General features: G+C 46.5%; 1 protein-coding gene across 3 annotated transcripts in view; it reads right to left on the bottom strand.

Moving 5' to 3' along the window:
- LOC144824675 (uncharacterized) overlaps positions 1-13968 on the bottom strand; it is a 1660589-nt gene that overhangs the window by 557899 nt on the left and 1088722 nt on the right. For all 3 annotated transcript variants that reach the window (XM_078683712.1, XM_078683710.1, XM_078683711.1), the window contains exon 9: positions 7585-7627. In XM_078683712.1, the coding sequence (XP_078539838.1) occupies positions 7585-7627 (43 nt within the window). The remainder of the gene's footprint in view (positions 1-7584; positions 7628-13968) is intronic.

The following is a 13968-nucleotide window of genomic DNA, read 5'->3' as shown; positions in this document are numbered from 1 at the left end:
GGGCTACCCTACTCGAGACATAGCACACCCAACAATACATTCTACCTGGACTCTCAGCAGTTTCTAAAGTGCAAATGTGGTAAAAATACAAATCAAAATTTGTGATTACACATAGATTTCAGAATGTTAACATTTCAAACCTTTTTTTACCTTTTATTATGCCCACGGCAAACAAATAACTACTATCAATAAAAACAATTTTCTGGGAGGTGTCGGTTTTCAGTATTCTTTCTGCCTCAAAACAAGACCAAGCTCCCAGGTTTCGACAGATTGGTTTAATCCATTTTTGCCTGGCCGTGGCAAAGGCTGGGCAAAAGAATAATATAGATCAGTTTCTTGTGCATCGAGTTGAAATAATACACAACAGTCCCCATTACTCTCATCTACATTTCAACCCCATTTCGATATGTTCATGTGAGTTTGTAAAACACCATAACGAAATTTCATATATAAAGATTTTGCCAACTGGGGCTGCACTTGTTCAAAGACCGGGGGTTGGTTTCGTAAAAAGGAACTGGGCCGTTAATCCTCCAATATCTGGGTTATGGGACACACTATTTTGTATATACGCCCAAAAGGTAGTTTTCAGTGTTTTTTTGGAGCTGATGCTAATATGGTAGGCTTTTCACAAAAGTGCTTCAGCCCAAGTTTACAAAACCAGAAGTACACATGCTTAATCCACTGAAGGCTAGTACCTCAGTCAAACCTTAAGATCTCCTCTAGCCCTTCTTTATAATGAGCTAGTTCGGTTGTTGACCACAATCACACCCAAAACAACAATGGTCTTAATATGGCTTGGTGATTAATATGTTTAGTATTTAAGTCCATAACAATAGGAATTACAGGTGTGCACACAGGGAGACGTAACAACTTCCTAAAGTATTAATTTTCTTCCCCCCGCAAAGGTATTCCTACATGAAGGCCCCCATAGTTCCGCACCATACAGGGATGCAGATGTTACCCTATATTTATATACCTCAAGTGCAGGGGATACTGCCTTTGTAATACTGCTCTCATGTTTTTTTTTTTAATTTTGGTAGAGAATTCTGGAGCAAAATGGTCTTACTTTTATGCAGTTGGGGATGCCAGGCCATTTTAGTGTCAAGTGTAATGCCTAGATAATTAAAATTCTGCACATATTCTAGCTTCTGTTTTTGGACAGTTATATTCTTCTTGAACAATTTATGTGGATTAACTGCCATGTATTTTGTTTTGCTGGAATTTATTTCTAGGCCCTTAGAGTCGCAGTAAACACTAAAAGAGTCTAATAAGCATTGCATACCCTTTGGGTTTGAGATACTAAAATAGTATCATCCGCAAATAGAAGAGCTGGTACTGGCACCCCACCTAGCTTCAGTGAGTCATGTGCACAACCCAAAAGGTATTCTGGGACATCATTTGTATACATTGAAAATAGGGTGGGGGCCAGCACACAGCCCTGACTTACGTCCCTTTTTACCGGGATTGCCTGAGTAAGTTCGCCCCTCGGACCCCATCTAACTTTTGCATAGTTGTCATCATGCAATCTTATTATTTACACAAGGAGTTCTCCTGGTACACCTTGTTCTTTTAGGGAATTCCAAAGCAAGTTTCTAGGAATGAGGTCGAAGGCGGCCTTCAGATCAATAAAAGCAATGTACAAGTGGCCTTTTTTAAAATCCTGTATTTCCAGCTCATACAGAGAAATCTAAAAACCTGGTCAATTGTACTGGATCTGGCTCTAAATCCAGCCTAGTATTGTGATCAGTCATTTACTTTTATTAAAATCTGCTTAGCATAAATCTTCTGTAAAATGACGATCAAGCTTAAAGGCTGTTAATTTGCAGGGTCGTGGTGATTACCTTTTTTAAAAATTGTTATCATTTCGGCCCCTCTCTATGACTCCGGAACTGATCTACTGCTGATGATTCCTTACTGGGCGGGATAGGTCTCCTATAGATATTTACTATATAGATTTCGGTCTTGTCATATGTGGAAATCTTCAACCCAACTAAATCTTGTGATATAAGATCCAGCTGGGTTATATCAATTCTTAAGGTGATTTTTACCCATATGACAAGGCATGCGAGGGTCTACCTCTTGCTGAGGGGATGGCATTAACACTAAATGTTTTGAACCCAAGCTTGTGGGGAGTTTTCAGAGCCCATGTTTCTTGCAGCAGACAGATTTCATTGTGGTCAATGTAATCCTGCCATTCTACATCCTTTAAATTTCTTTTCAGCCCTGCTATATTCCATGATATCAGTCGTATATCTGATTGCTGAGTTGACATACTTAGCATACATGAGTTATAAGGGGCTTGATCAAACCCTGTTTCACTCCTGGCTTCCTGAGCTTCGAGATGTTTATTAGCAAGGTCAGAAGAACATATTTCATTGCTGTACATAGCCAGGTGTGACTGATTTGGGTCCACAAAACCCGAAGGCTGGGGCACTAACAGGGCAGAATACATTTGTAACATGTCTTTACAGACCAGACATGTGGTCGGTTTGCTTTGATCAGAGAGAATGTGATTTGGTGAATATAAGAATAACAGTCAATCCACTTTATCTAAAATTGAGACTGAGTCTGCCCGAGTGGCAGGGTTTTTATGGATTTTAGGCAAATATAAGCCACTTGGATTGTATTTCATCTGTATACCAGTAGGTGCGGGTGAAGTTGTCCTTACTTCCAGTGCTATTTGCTCATACATCAGATTCTCGTCCCTTAAATGCAGCTCAATGGAATCCATTTGAGAAGAACAATGGCTTAGCCTTTTTGCACATAATATGTTATTCTAATAACCGATCTGCAACCCCTAACCTTTCTGATCCAATGAATAGATGTATTGATTAGGGAGTTATGTTCTTCATGTCTAACGTGTGTTGTGATTTTAGGAACATTTATCATGAAAATGCTTTTTGCCCTGCTATGGGTAAACTCACACATATTACTTCCGTGACCCATATTAGTTTCCTCGAGTATTTCATTTCTACCCATTTTACTGCCCTCTAATTCCCGGATCTTCAGAATAGACGGTTTTATAGGGGGGTGTGGGGGGGGGGGGGTGGAAATGGACATCAATGGAGTGATATTATTTGTAGGATTAATAGGAGTGGTGTTGCTCTGGAGAAAATGAGGATTTGTTTCAGGACCTATGGGATGATCTGTGATATATGTCTTATTCGGCTCCCTGTCCAATAGATGTTTAACCTGGTCTGCAAAGTCTAATATTAACATTGAAAGTGAAATCACTTCAATCCTGAGGTTGTTAATTATCGCAGTATGTGTATATTCAGTAAGGTGTACCTTTCTTCAAGTAAGCTTGACACCATGCATTCCGCAGCTTAAGACATCAAACTGCATTTACTGTTCTTAGCAATGCATTAGCTTTGTCTTCATTGGAGTTGTGCCTTTTCCACCCACAACTAAAAATTCAAATGTACTGAAGGGAAAGCAAAAGTAGTGCAGAAAAAACATCCCACAAGTCACCTTTCTTACCAATTACAAGCAGAGGAGGCTTTACCTGAATCTGCTTACCCGCTAACATAACTTGGACACACAACAATAAGAGGGTGATGACATGAAATACAGTTGCTTGTCAGAGGCGAGGAGTAAAGTTACATATCTGAGGCAAGCCCGGAGGGGGGCTTGACTCTTCGGCGGCTCCTTCGCTACGGAGAAGGAGCGTCGCAACCCCCACTGAATGCAAGGCAGCAGAAGGAAACTGAAAAAATAAAATGATAATAAAACCATTTTAGTATCATTTTCTTTTTCTATATGCTGCAGGCATCAAAGTCTAGGCAGGGCCATGGCGAGTGCACACGGAGGAGTAAGGAACACTGTAAAGTGGACATGGCGGTTTGGCCAGCTATCTAAGGCTGTCCAAACCATCAGGCGCACTTTGATCTCTCTCAACCCGACCTGTGTTGTACAGCTGGTTGGAGTAGAGGCGCAGTCTCCTAGGATATGAGCCAGCATTAAACAAGCCCACTCAGGCCAATCACAGCACTGCTCTCATGAGAGCAGCGTCTTGATAGGCATCTAGGAGCCTGCACAGTGTGCATGGACTCAGAGCAGAAGAATCCCAAGTCGTCGGCCAACACCGCAGCAGCAGGTAAGTGCTTATTTATTTATTTTTTATATTCCCTCTACCTCAGCACCTCCAGTGGCGGCTCCTCACCTGAGGTGGAGGAGCATCGCCTCACTGATTTGCAGCAGTGAAATACAGAAAACATAAAATGATAATACCCTGAGGTTATTATCATTTTATGTTTTCTTGCTCCGGCAGGTTTGCAGGTGGCGCTGCTCCAATGACATAGGAGCAGGGGCAGGAGTTGTTTGCCCACTCCAAGTGCACATGAATGTCTGTCCGGCCCTCTCAGGGATGGCCAAACCGCCATGTGCACTTTGTATGTTCTCCAAGCAGGCTGCATTACAGCCTGCATGGAGTTGGGGCCTCTGAGGTTGTCGTGGTGGAAGCTCAGGTCTTCGATAGGAATGTAGTCCATGGCAGCGATGGCGTGGGGTGCGATGAGGTCGGTAATGGTGTCGGCAAAGAGTGCTCGGGGGCTGGGGGTCTGTAGGCGAGGATGCCGCGGAGTGTGGAGTAAGGGCTGGTCCGGATCTGGAAGTGCAGGTGTTCGGCGGCGGGGACGTTTTTTGCTGGAGGTGGTGAGGTGGAGGGAGCTTTTGTGCGTGATGGCGATGCCTCCTACCGGGTGGTTGGGACGATCCTTTCTCTGGATCTTGTACCCATCTGGGATGGTGATGTCAGGGAGGCATTGGTCCAGGTTTCCGTGAAGAAGGCAACGTCGGGTGAGAGCGAGTCCAGAAGGTTCCAGATTTCCACAGCTTGTTGGTGCATGGAGTGTACGTTGAGGAGGATGCATCTTAGGGCACTTGGGGTGTTGGCTTTGGCGGTGTTGGCGGCTGTAGCGGTGGTGAAGATCTGGCGAAAATGGTGGCAGGAGAACTGGCCGTGGGTCGTGTTAGGCATGGCCAGCTGGTAGTTGTTGTTTCTTCCGAGGTTGAGTGTGAGGAGGGTGGCTGGGTCATAGCAATGGATGGTGGCACATACAGGGTCCCTGACGATGGTCGCTGTAGGGTCACGGACAGGCGCAGATGGCGGCTGTTGGCGCCGCAGCTGCACGAGTACCCTGCTCGCTTCCGCCATTAAATGGGGAAGGACGCGCAGCTGGGAGGCGGGAGCGGGAACTGGCAGGGGGGAGGGGCCACAGGAGAAGCAGCAGCACAAAAACAATTACAATACACAGGGAAAACAATTACAATACTGTAGCAGGAAAATAGATTAGACAACAATTAAGACAAGAATTAAGTGAGTAAAACAGCAAAAAACACACCAGATGCAGGAGCGAAGCAGGCACAAAATCGGACTTGGGCAGCCTCCAACCCCAAGGGTGGAGGTGCACGGCACAGCAGGAGAACGGAGGCGGAGTGCGCGCAGACAATGGAGCTGCTGGGGAGAAGGGAAGTTCTCAGACCAGAAGGTCACAGGACTTGCAATCGCTCCCCCGCAGCAGCTGCCATTAAATGGGGAAGGGGGGACGTGTAGCTGCGAGGTGGGAGCGGGAACCGGCAGGGGGGAGGGGCCACAGGGAAAGCAGCGGCGCAAAAACAATTACAATACACGGGGTATGGGGCAAACAATTACAATACTACAGCAGGAAAGTAGATTAGACAAGAATTAAGTGAGTAAAACAGCAAAAAAACACACCAGAGGCAGGAGCGAAGAAGGCACAAAATCAGACTTGGGCAGCCTCGAACCTCAGAGGTAGAGGTGCACGGCACAGCAGGAGAACAGAGGCGGAGTGCGCGCAGACAGCGGAGCTGCTGGGGAGAAGGGCTGTTCTCAGACCAAGAGGTCACAGGACTTGAACGCGCTTCTCCGCAGCAGCCGCCATTAAATGGGGATGGGAGAGGGACGTGCAGCTGGGAGGCGGGAGCGGGAACCGGCAGGGGCCACAAGAAAACCAGCGGCGCAAAAACAATTACAATACACGGGGTACGGGGCAAACAATTACAATACTACAGCAGAAATATAGATTAGACAGAGGTGGAGGTGCACGGCACAGCAGGAGAATGGAGGGGGAGTGCGTGCAGACAGCAGAGCTGCTGGGGAGAAGGGCAGTTCTCAGGCCAGACCTTTTTCCATTTGGCCCATGGAAGTAGAGGCTCCCCAGGAGATGGTAGAACAAAATTGAGGCGGTGTGATATTTTGCTGACAGGAAATAATTGAATTAAAAGACTCAGGAGGAAATTAAAAAAAACGAAAGAGGAAAGATAAAAGAAAAAATAATGAGTGAAGAGAGACACCAGCACATAATAATGTGCCCAAAATCCCCCTGAAAGGGATAAAGGTTAATGCAGAAGTAACTTTAAAATGATAAACAGTGAAGTCTGTCTACTGCATGCTGGAAACAATCTGGTAGTCTGTTCACTATTTCAATGGACAGTGGGAGGAGCTACAGCAATTCCCCAAAGAAATGAGGTAAACATCCCCAGCAGTCCAATAACGAAGAGGTTAATCCTGAAGGTAAGTGCAGGCTATGAGAGCGAGTGCTGAGGGCAGAAGGACTTCAAGGCGAAAAGATGCACTCCAAGCTGAATTAAGGTTAAAGCAACACTTCAAGATGAGCGCCAGTCTTCAGAACTTCCCTCGGAGACAAGTGCGGTTGCTGAGAGGGCAAAGAGGGCCGCAGAGACTACAGGGCTAAAAGCCGCTCTACAAGCGGTGCAGTAGTCCTTAATAATGTAAACTGGGACCACTTGCAACTAATAGAGAGGGGACTCTCTATTCTGTAGAGAGAACTCTTCCACAACCACTCACAAACGTCAGGCAAGGTTCGAGCAGGACAAGACAAGAGCAGGCATTCCAAAGTCCCCTATCATATAGCAAATGTATATCTCGCTCCAGTTCGGGCGCACAAGGTTTTCAGATGCCTGAGCACACAGTAAGGCTCAAAGGCACATGAAATGAATGAAAGTAGCAACATTAAAATTATAGTACCTTGGTATAATGGACGGTGTATCGTAGAGATGAGAGTAGAGTGCTGCTTCCATGTCCTGAGGAGGTGTTGAACTTTCTCTTAAATGTGAATATTGGTAGACACAAGTAGGTTCAATCATTCATCGTCAGTGAGGTAGTTGTAGGTGACCTCATTAAAACCCAGGAGAAGGTGAAGGTTTGACAAGTCCTTTATTAAGGTTAAAAGAAACTCCATCCACAGCTGCACATTCTCAGAAGAACCCTTTGCACAAGTCCACCTTCAAGTCATAACAACCCCAATATTCCAAGTAGAACACCTCAGTAATACATAGAAACTAAATGCAAATGAAGATAGCAAAAGGACTATAACCTGGATAACAACACCACATATGTGTTTCTGCTGATTCCTGATCTATTTGCTTCACTCAATGTCTCCACTGTGTTGTGTGCCTCAGAATATGAACTTGGGACATGGGAGAGTAACATGGTTTATGATAGACCAAAACTTGCCTCCCTATCTTCCCTCAGACACGGAATCAGTAGTATATTCAGTTTATAAGGGTAGCTGCCACAACCTACATAATCATATGCCTTACCAGCCTGCAGAGAAGTCCGCCATGCTTCCTTCACATATTTTCTCTGGAAATGACGAAAAGAAAGCACATTAGTGAAAATAAAGTCTCAAAGAACAAGGTTCTTACCTTCTGTAATGCCTTTTCTGGTAGAGACTCTTTCCAACTGCAGATTCCCCCAAATGTAATATTCACCACGCAGGTATCAGGATGGATCTGGAAAATATTAAGCAGTACCTCTGCCGCTGATAGGTGGCATCGATCACCGCCGCATTGGCATCGTCTACTTTGGAAGGGAAGTCTGTGTGCTTATATGGGTGCCACCCTGGCACGCTGACATCAAGTTTCTTTTGGGGCTTTTTCCATGCCAAAAAAATGGAGCCAGAACTGAATGATGTACGACAAGTGTACAGAATCTAAAAGGAGCTTCAAGGTGAAGAGCCCATTTCACCAATCAGCGAGAATGGAAGGGTCAGTGAGGAATCTGTGGGAAAATAGAGTCCAAAGGTAAGTAACTTGGTCTTCCAACAACAGATTTCTCACCTTAGAAGAGATACCCAAGCAATACCTCCCAGGAGGTAGGTCTGCAGACTGGCTCAAACCAGGAAATCCTGGAACACCAAACTGGCTAAATGCCCATCTCGACAGAACTGACTATCCAAGCAGTGGTGCTTTGAGAATTTGTGGATTGACTCCCACTTAGCAGCTTGGGAGATATCCAGGGCAGATACTCAGCGTGCTAATACAGCATAGTGGACTCGGCCCTGGTGGAATGGGACTACAAGCTCTCAGGTTGCTGCATCTTAGCTCGAACATAGCAGATTTTGATGCAAAGTACAATACATTGGGAGATAGTTCTCTTCTGCACAGTCCTACCTTTTCTTGCTCATGTGAAATCGATAAAAAGCTAATCATTCACATTCTGGTCTTTGGTAGATCAGTGTGAAAAGACAGAGCTCTTTTCGGATTCAACTGTTTGAGCCTCTTCTATTCCTTAGAAGGATGGGGTGGAGCGAAAAATGTCAGCAACCCAATGTATTGGCTGATATGTTATGGAGTCACCACCTTCGGTAGGAAGGAGGAGTAAAAGCGATGAACCAGTTTTTCCAGAAAGAATCTGGTTGATGGAGAATTATCTGAAAGAGCTTGAAGCTCACTGTGTCTCCTGGCCAAAGTAATGGCCACTAAGAAAACCATCTTAAGCGTCAGAAGTGTCAGAGGACATCTATGTAGCGGCTTGAATGGGGAGCTCATAACAAATTTCAGGACCAAAAAGAAGTCCCATTGAGGCATGATGAAAGTAGTAAAAGGGTACAAATGTTGTAAACCCTTAAGGAAACATGTCACAACAGGTCACTTAAACAGTGAGGGCTGATCTGGCAACTGCAAAAAAGAAGAGATGGCAGAAAGATAACCTTTTATAACGGTGCCCAAGGGAAGGCCTTGCCAGGCTTAAAACAGTACAAACAACAACATTTTCGAAAAGGAGGCAGAAAGTGTATCAATCTGACGTGAAGAACACCAAATCACAAATTTTAACAAATGACAGGAGCATACAGTTTTTGTTGCGGGATGCCTGGGTGCCAAGATGACGTCACAAATCTTGGGATGAAGATCAAATGCATTCAACTGCCACTGCTCAATCTCCACACATAAAGGTGGTGTGTTTGCAGATTCTGGTGCAGGACCCTGACCAACTGCTGCAACACAAGATCTTCCAGAAGGGGCAGTCTGTTCGGAAGACATATGCTCATGTTCAGGATACCAATCTCTCCTTGCTCAGTCTGGAGCCAAAAGGATAGCTTTGGCTCAGTTGGTCCAAATCGTTTTGAGAACCTGGGGGTAGGAGCACTATGGGCAGAAAGGCGTACAGGAAAGCCAGGCTCCATTGTAGGTGGAATGTGTCTCTGAGTGAGAGCAGCTTTCGAAATTACAACAAGCAGAAGCACTGACATTGCTCATTGTCAGCTTTGTGAATAGATCAAGCTAAGGGCCTCCACGATCTCGGAAAATATCTTGTGTCACCTCCAGACTGTAGATGCCATTTGTGATCTTCAAGGCATCGACCGCTGAGTTGCTCTACCAGGTGCTGCACAACTAGGAAGATGTTCGTGTACTCCAGCCAAGTACAGAGGCACAGGGCCTCCTAGCACAGGGTATAGTCCGTGAACACCTGACCCAGCCTTCCCTTCATGGACGGGAGGAAGGCCTACATTGCCAAGCAAATAGCCTTCACCTCCAGGAGATTGACATGGAGCTGGGATTCTACCGGAAACCAGAGTCCTCTCCTAGAAGTGATGCGTCGGTCACCATTGTCTGCTCTGGGTGGGGAAGGGAGAGGGTTCTGCCCCGATCCAATTATTCTTCATCAACCACCAGTGTAGATCTTTTGCAGTCTTCCCCAAACTCTGAACCAGGTCGAAGAGATTCCTGTGGTGTTGTACCCAGTGGGACTTCAGATCCCACTGCAGAGCCCACATATGCTGCAGCATGTTATCAGATTCAGCAACCTCAAAGTCAGACTCACCAAAATCCAGGACCAAGGTTAAAACATCAGGATTATAGCCCAAATGATCTGGACTCTCTACTCTTGAATGGGTGGCATGGAACTGCACTGTGTCCAGGATGGCTCTAATGAAAGGGATACAGAAAAGGGGGTGGTGATGAACAGAGTGTCTGAATTAAGCAGACCACTCTTACCCAGTCCAAAGATCAGGGCTTGATCCATCACCGTTATTTATCTCACTGCCCCATCCCAGCTCAGAACCTGGCTATATGCAAATTAGTCTGTCCCTGGCCCAGTGCATCATGGGAACAGGGCAGACCAAACTACCAAGCCAATTCTTCACCAGAAAGGAGACAAGCTACCGGGGACCGGTTTCTGGCATTTCAGCCTCTTCGGCCCGGCTTGCTTGAATCCTGATGGAGCAGTGAGAAAGGGACTCATGTCTGAGTATACCCTGCCACACCTATAGTGGCCAAAAACGATACAGAAAAGGGGGTGGTGATGAACAGAGTGTCTGAATTAAGCAGACCACTCTTACCCAGTCCAAAGATCAGGGCTTGATCCATCACCGTTATTTATCTCACTGCCCCATCCCAGCTCAGAACCTGGCTATATGCAAATTAGTCTGTCCCTGGCCCAGTGCATCATGGGAACAGGGCAGACCAAACTACCAAGCCAATTCTTCACCAGAAAGGAGACAAGCTACCGGGGACCGGTTTCTGGCATTTCAGCCTCTTCGGCCCGGCTTGCTTGAATCCTGATGGAGCAGTGAGAAAGGGACTCATGTCTGAGTATACCCTGCCACACCTATAGTGGCCAAAAACGATACAGAAAAGGGGGTGGTGATGAACGGTGTTGGATCTAGCCCTGATCTCTTGACTGGGTTAGAGTACTCTGCTTAATTCAGAGACTCTGTCCATCACCACCCCTTGTTGTAAATTATTTTGTCCACCCTAAGCGTGGAAGGGTATACTCAGATGTGAGTCCCTTGCTCATTGCACCATCAGGATTCAAGCAAGCCGGGCCGAAGACGCCTGAAATGGCAGAAACCGGTCCCCGGAAGCTTGTTTCCTTCCCAGTGTAAGAATTGGCTTTTGTAGTCTGGTCTGCCCTGTTCCCATGATGCACTGGACCAGGGACAGACTAATTTGCATACAGCCAGGTTCTGAAACTGGGATGGTGCAATGAGCTAAAAAACGGTGTTGGATCTAGCCCTGATCTCTTGACTGGGTTAGAGTACTCTGCTTAATTCAGAGACTCTGTCCATCACCACCCCTTGTTGTAAATTATTTTGTCCACCCTAAGCGTGGAAGGGTATACTCAGATGTGAGTCCCTTGCTCATTGCACCATCAGGATTCAAGCAAGCCGGGCCGAAGACGCCTGAAATGGCAGAAACCGGTCCCCGGAAGCTTGTTTCCTTCCCAGTGTAAGAATTGGCTTTTGTAGTCTGGTCTGCCCTGTTCCCATGATGCACTGGACCAGGGACAGACTAATTTGCATACAGCCAGGTTCTGAAACTGGGATGGTGCAATGAGCTAAAAAACGGTGTTGGATCTAGCCCTGATCTCTTGACTGGGTTAGAGTACTCTGCTTAATTCAGAGACTCTGTCCATCACCACCCCTTGTTGTAAATTATTTTGTCCACCCTAAGCGTGGAAGGGTATACTCAGATGTGAGTCCCTTGCTCATTGCACCATCAGGATTCAAGCAAGCCGGGCCGAAGACGCCTGAAATGGCAGAAACCGGTCCCCGGAAGCTTGTTTCCTTCCCAGTGTAAGAATTGGCTTTTGTAGTCTGGTCTGCCCTGTTCCCATGATGCACTGGACCAGGGACAGACTAATTTGCATACAGCCAGGTTCTGAAACTGGGATGGTGCAATGAGCTAAAAAACGGTGTTGGATCTAGCCCTGATCTCTTGACTGGGTTAGAGTACTCTGCTTAATTCAGAGACTCTGTCCATCACCACCCCTTGTTGTAAATTATTTTGTCCACCCTAAGCGTGGAAGGGTATACTCAGATGTGAGTCCCTTGCTCATTGCACCATCAGGATTCAAGCAAGCCGGGCCGAAGACGCCTGAAATGGCAGAAACCGGTCCCCGGAAGCTTGTTTCCTTCCCAGTGTAAGAATTGGCTTTTGTAGTCTGGTCTGCCCTGTTCCCATGATGCACTGGACCAGGGACAGACTAATTTGCATACAGCCAGGTTCTGAAACTGGGATGGTGCAATGAGCTAAAAAACGGTGTTCGATCTAGCCCTGATCTCTTTACTGGGTTAGAGTACTCTGCTTAATTCAGAGACTCTGTCCATCACCACCCCTTGTTGTAAATTATTTTGTCCACCCTAAGCGTGGAAGGGTATACTCAGATGTGAGTCCCTTGCTCATTGCACCATCAGGATTCAAGCAAGCCGGGCCGAAGACGCCTGAAATGGCAGAAACCGGTCCCCGGAAGCTTGTTTCCTTCCCAGTGTAAGAATTGGCTTTTGTAGTCTGGTCTGCCCTGTTCCCATGATGCACTGGACCAGGGACAGACTAATTTGCATACAGCCAGGTTCTGAAACTGGGATGGTGCAATGAGCTAAAAAACGGTGTTGGATCTAGCCCTGATCTCTTGACTGGGTTAGAGTACTCTGCTTAATTCAGAGACTCTGTCCATCACCACCCCTTGTTGTAAATTATTTTGTCCACCCTAAGCGTGGAAGGGTATACTCAGATGTGAGTCCCTTGCTCATTGCACCATCAGGATTCAAGCAAGCCGGGCCGAAGACGCCTGAAATGGCAGAAACCGGTCCCCGGAAGCTTGTTTCCTTCCCAGTGTAAGAATTGGCTTTTGTAGTCTGGTCTGCCCTGTTCCCATGATGCACTGGACCAGGGACAGACTAATTTGCATACAGCCAGGTTCTGAAACTGGGATGGTGCAATGAGCTAAAAAACGGTGTTGGATCTAGCCCTGATCTCTTGACTGGGTTAGAGTACTCTGCTTAATTCAGAGACTCTGTCCATCACCACCCCTTGTTGTAAATTATTTTGTCCACCCTAAGCGTGGAAGGGTATACTCAGATGTGAGTCCCTTGCTCATTGCACCATCAGGATTCAAGCAAGCCGGGCCGAAGACGCCTGAAATGGCAGAAACCGGTCCCCGGAAGCTTGTTTCCTTCCCAGTGTAAGAATTGGCTTTTGTAGTCTGGTCTGCCCTGTTCCCATGATGCACTGGACCAGGGACAGACTAATTTGCATACAGCCAGGTTCTGAAACTGGGATGGTGCAATGAGCTAAAAAACGGTGTTGGATCTAGCCCTGATCTCTTGACTGGGTTAGAGTACTCTGCTTAATTCAGAGACTCTGTCCATCACCACCCCTTGTTGTAAATTATTTTGTCCACCCTAAGCGTGGAAGGGTATACTCAGATGTGAGTCCCTTGCTCATTGCACCATCAGGATTCAAGCAAGCCGGGCCGAAGACGCCTGAAATGGCAGAAACCGGTCCCCGGAAGCTTGTTTCCTTCCCAGTGTAAGAATTGGCTTTTGTAGTCTGGTCTGCCCTGTTCCCATGATGCACTGGACCAGGGACAGACTAATTTGCATACAGCCAGGTTCTGAAACTGGGATGGTGCAATGAGCTAAAAAACGGTGTTGGATCTAGCCCTGATCTCTTGACTGGGTTAGAGTACTCTGCTTAATTCAGAGACTCTGTCCATCACCACCCCTTGTTGTAAATTATTCTAATGAAAGGGGGCATCTGAAAAGAAGTAAGGTGTGACTTTGCATGTCGACAGTGAACCCCAGTGAGTGCAGAAAGTTTGCTGTAGTCTGGAGGTGGGTATCAACTGCTTCGGGGTCAGCCAGCCTTTAACAGCCAGTCATCAAGGTAGGGGAACAATGGGAACCCTGACCTCCGCAGGTG

This window comes from Lissotriton helveticus, chromosome 3_1, assembly GCF_964261635.1.
Source record: "Lissotriton helveticus chromosome 3_1, aLisHel1.1, whole genome shotgun sequence".
NCBI classification, from domain to species: domain Eukaryota; kingdom Metazoa; phylum Chordata; class Amphibia; order Caudata; family Salamandridae; genus Lissotriton; species Lissotriton helveticus.
Note: the sequence above shows the minus strand (reverse complement) of the source record. Positions and strands in the feature narration are given on the sequence as shown.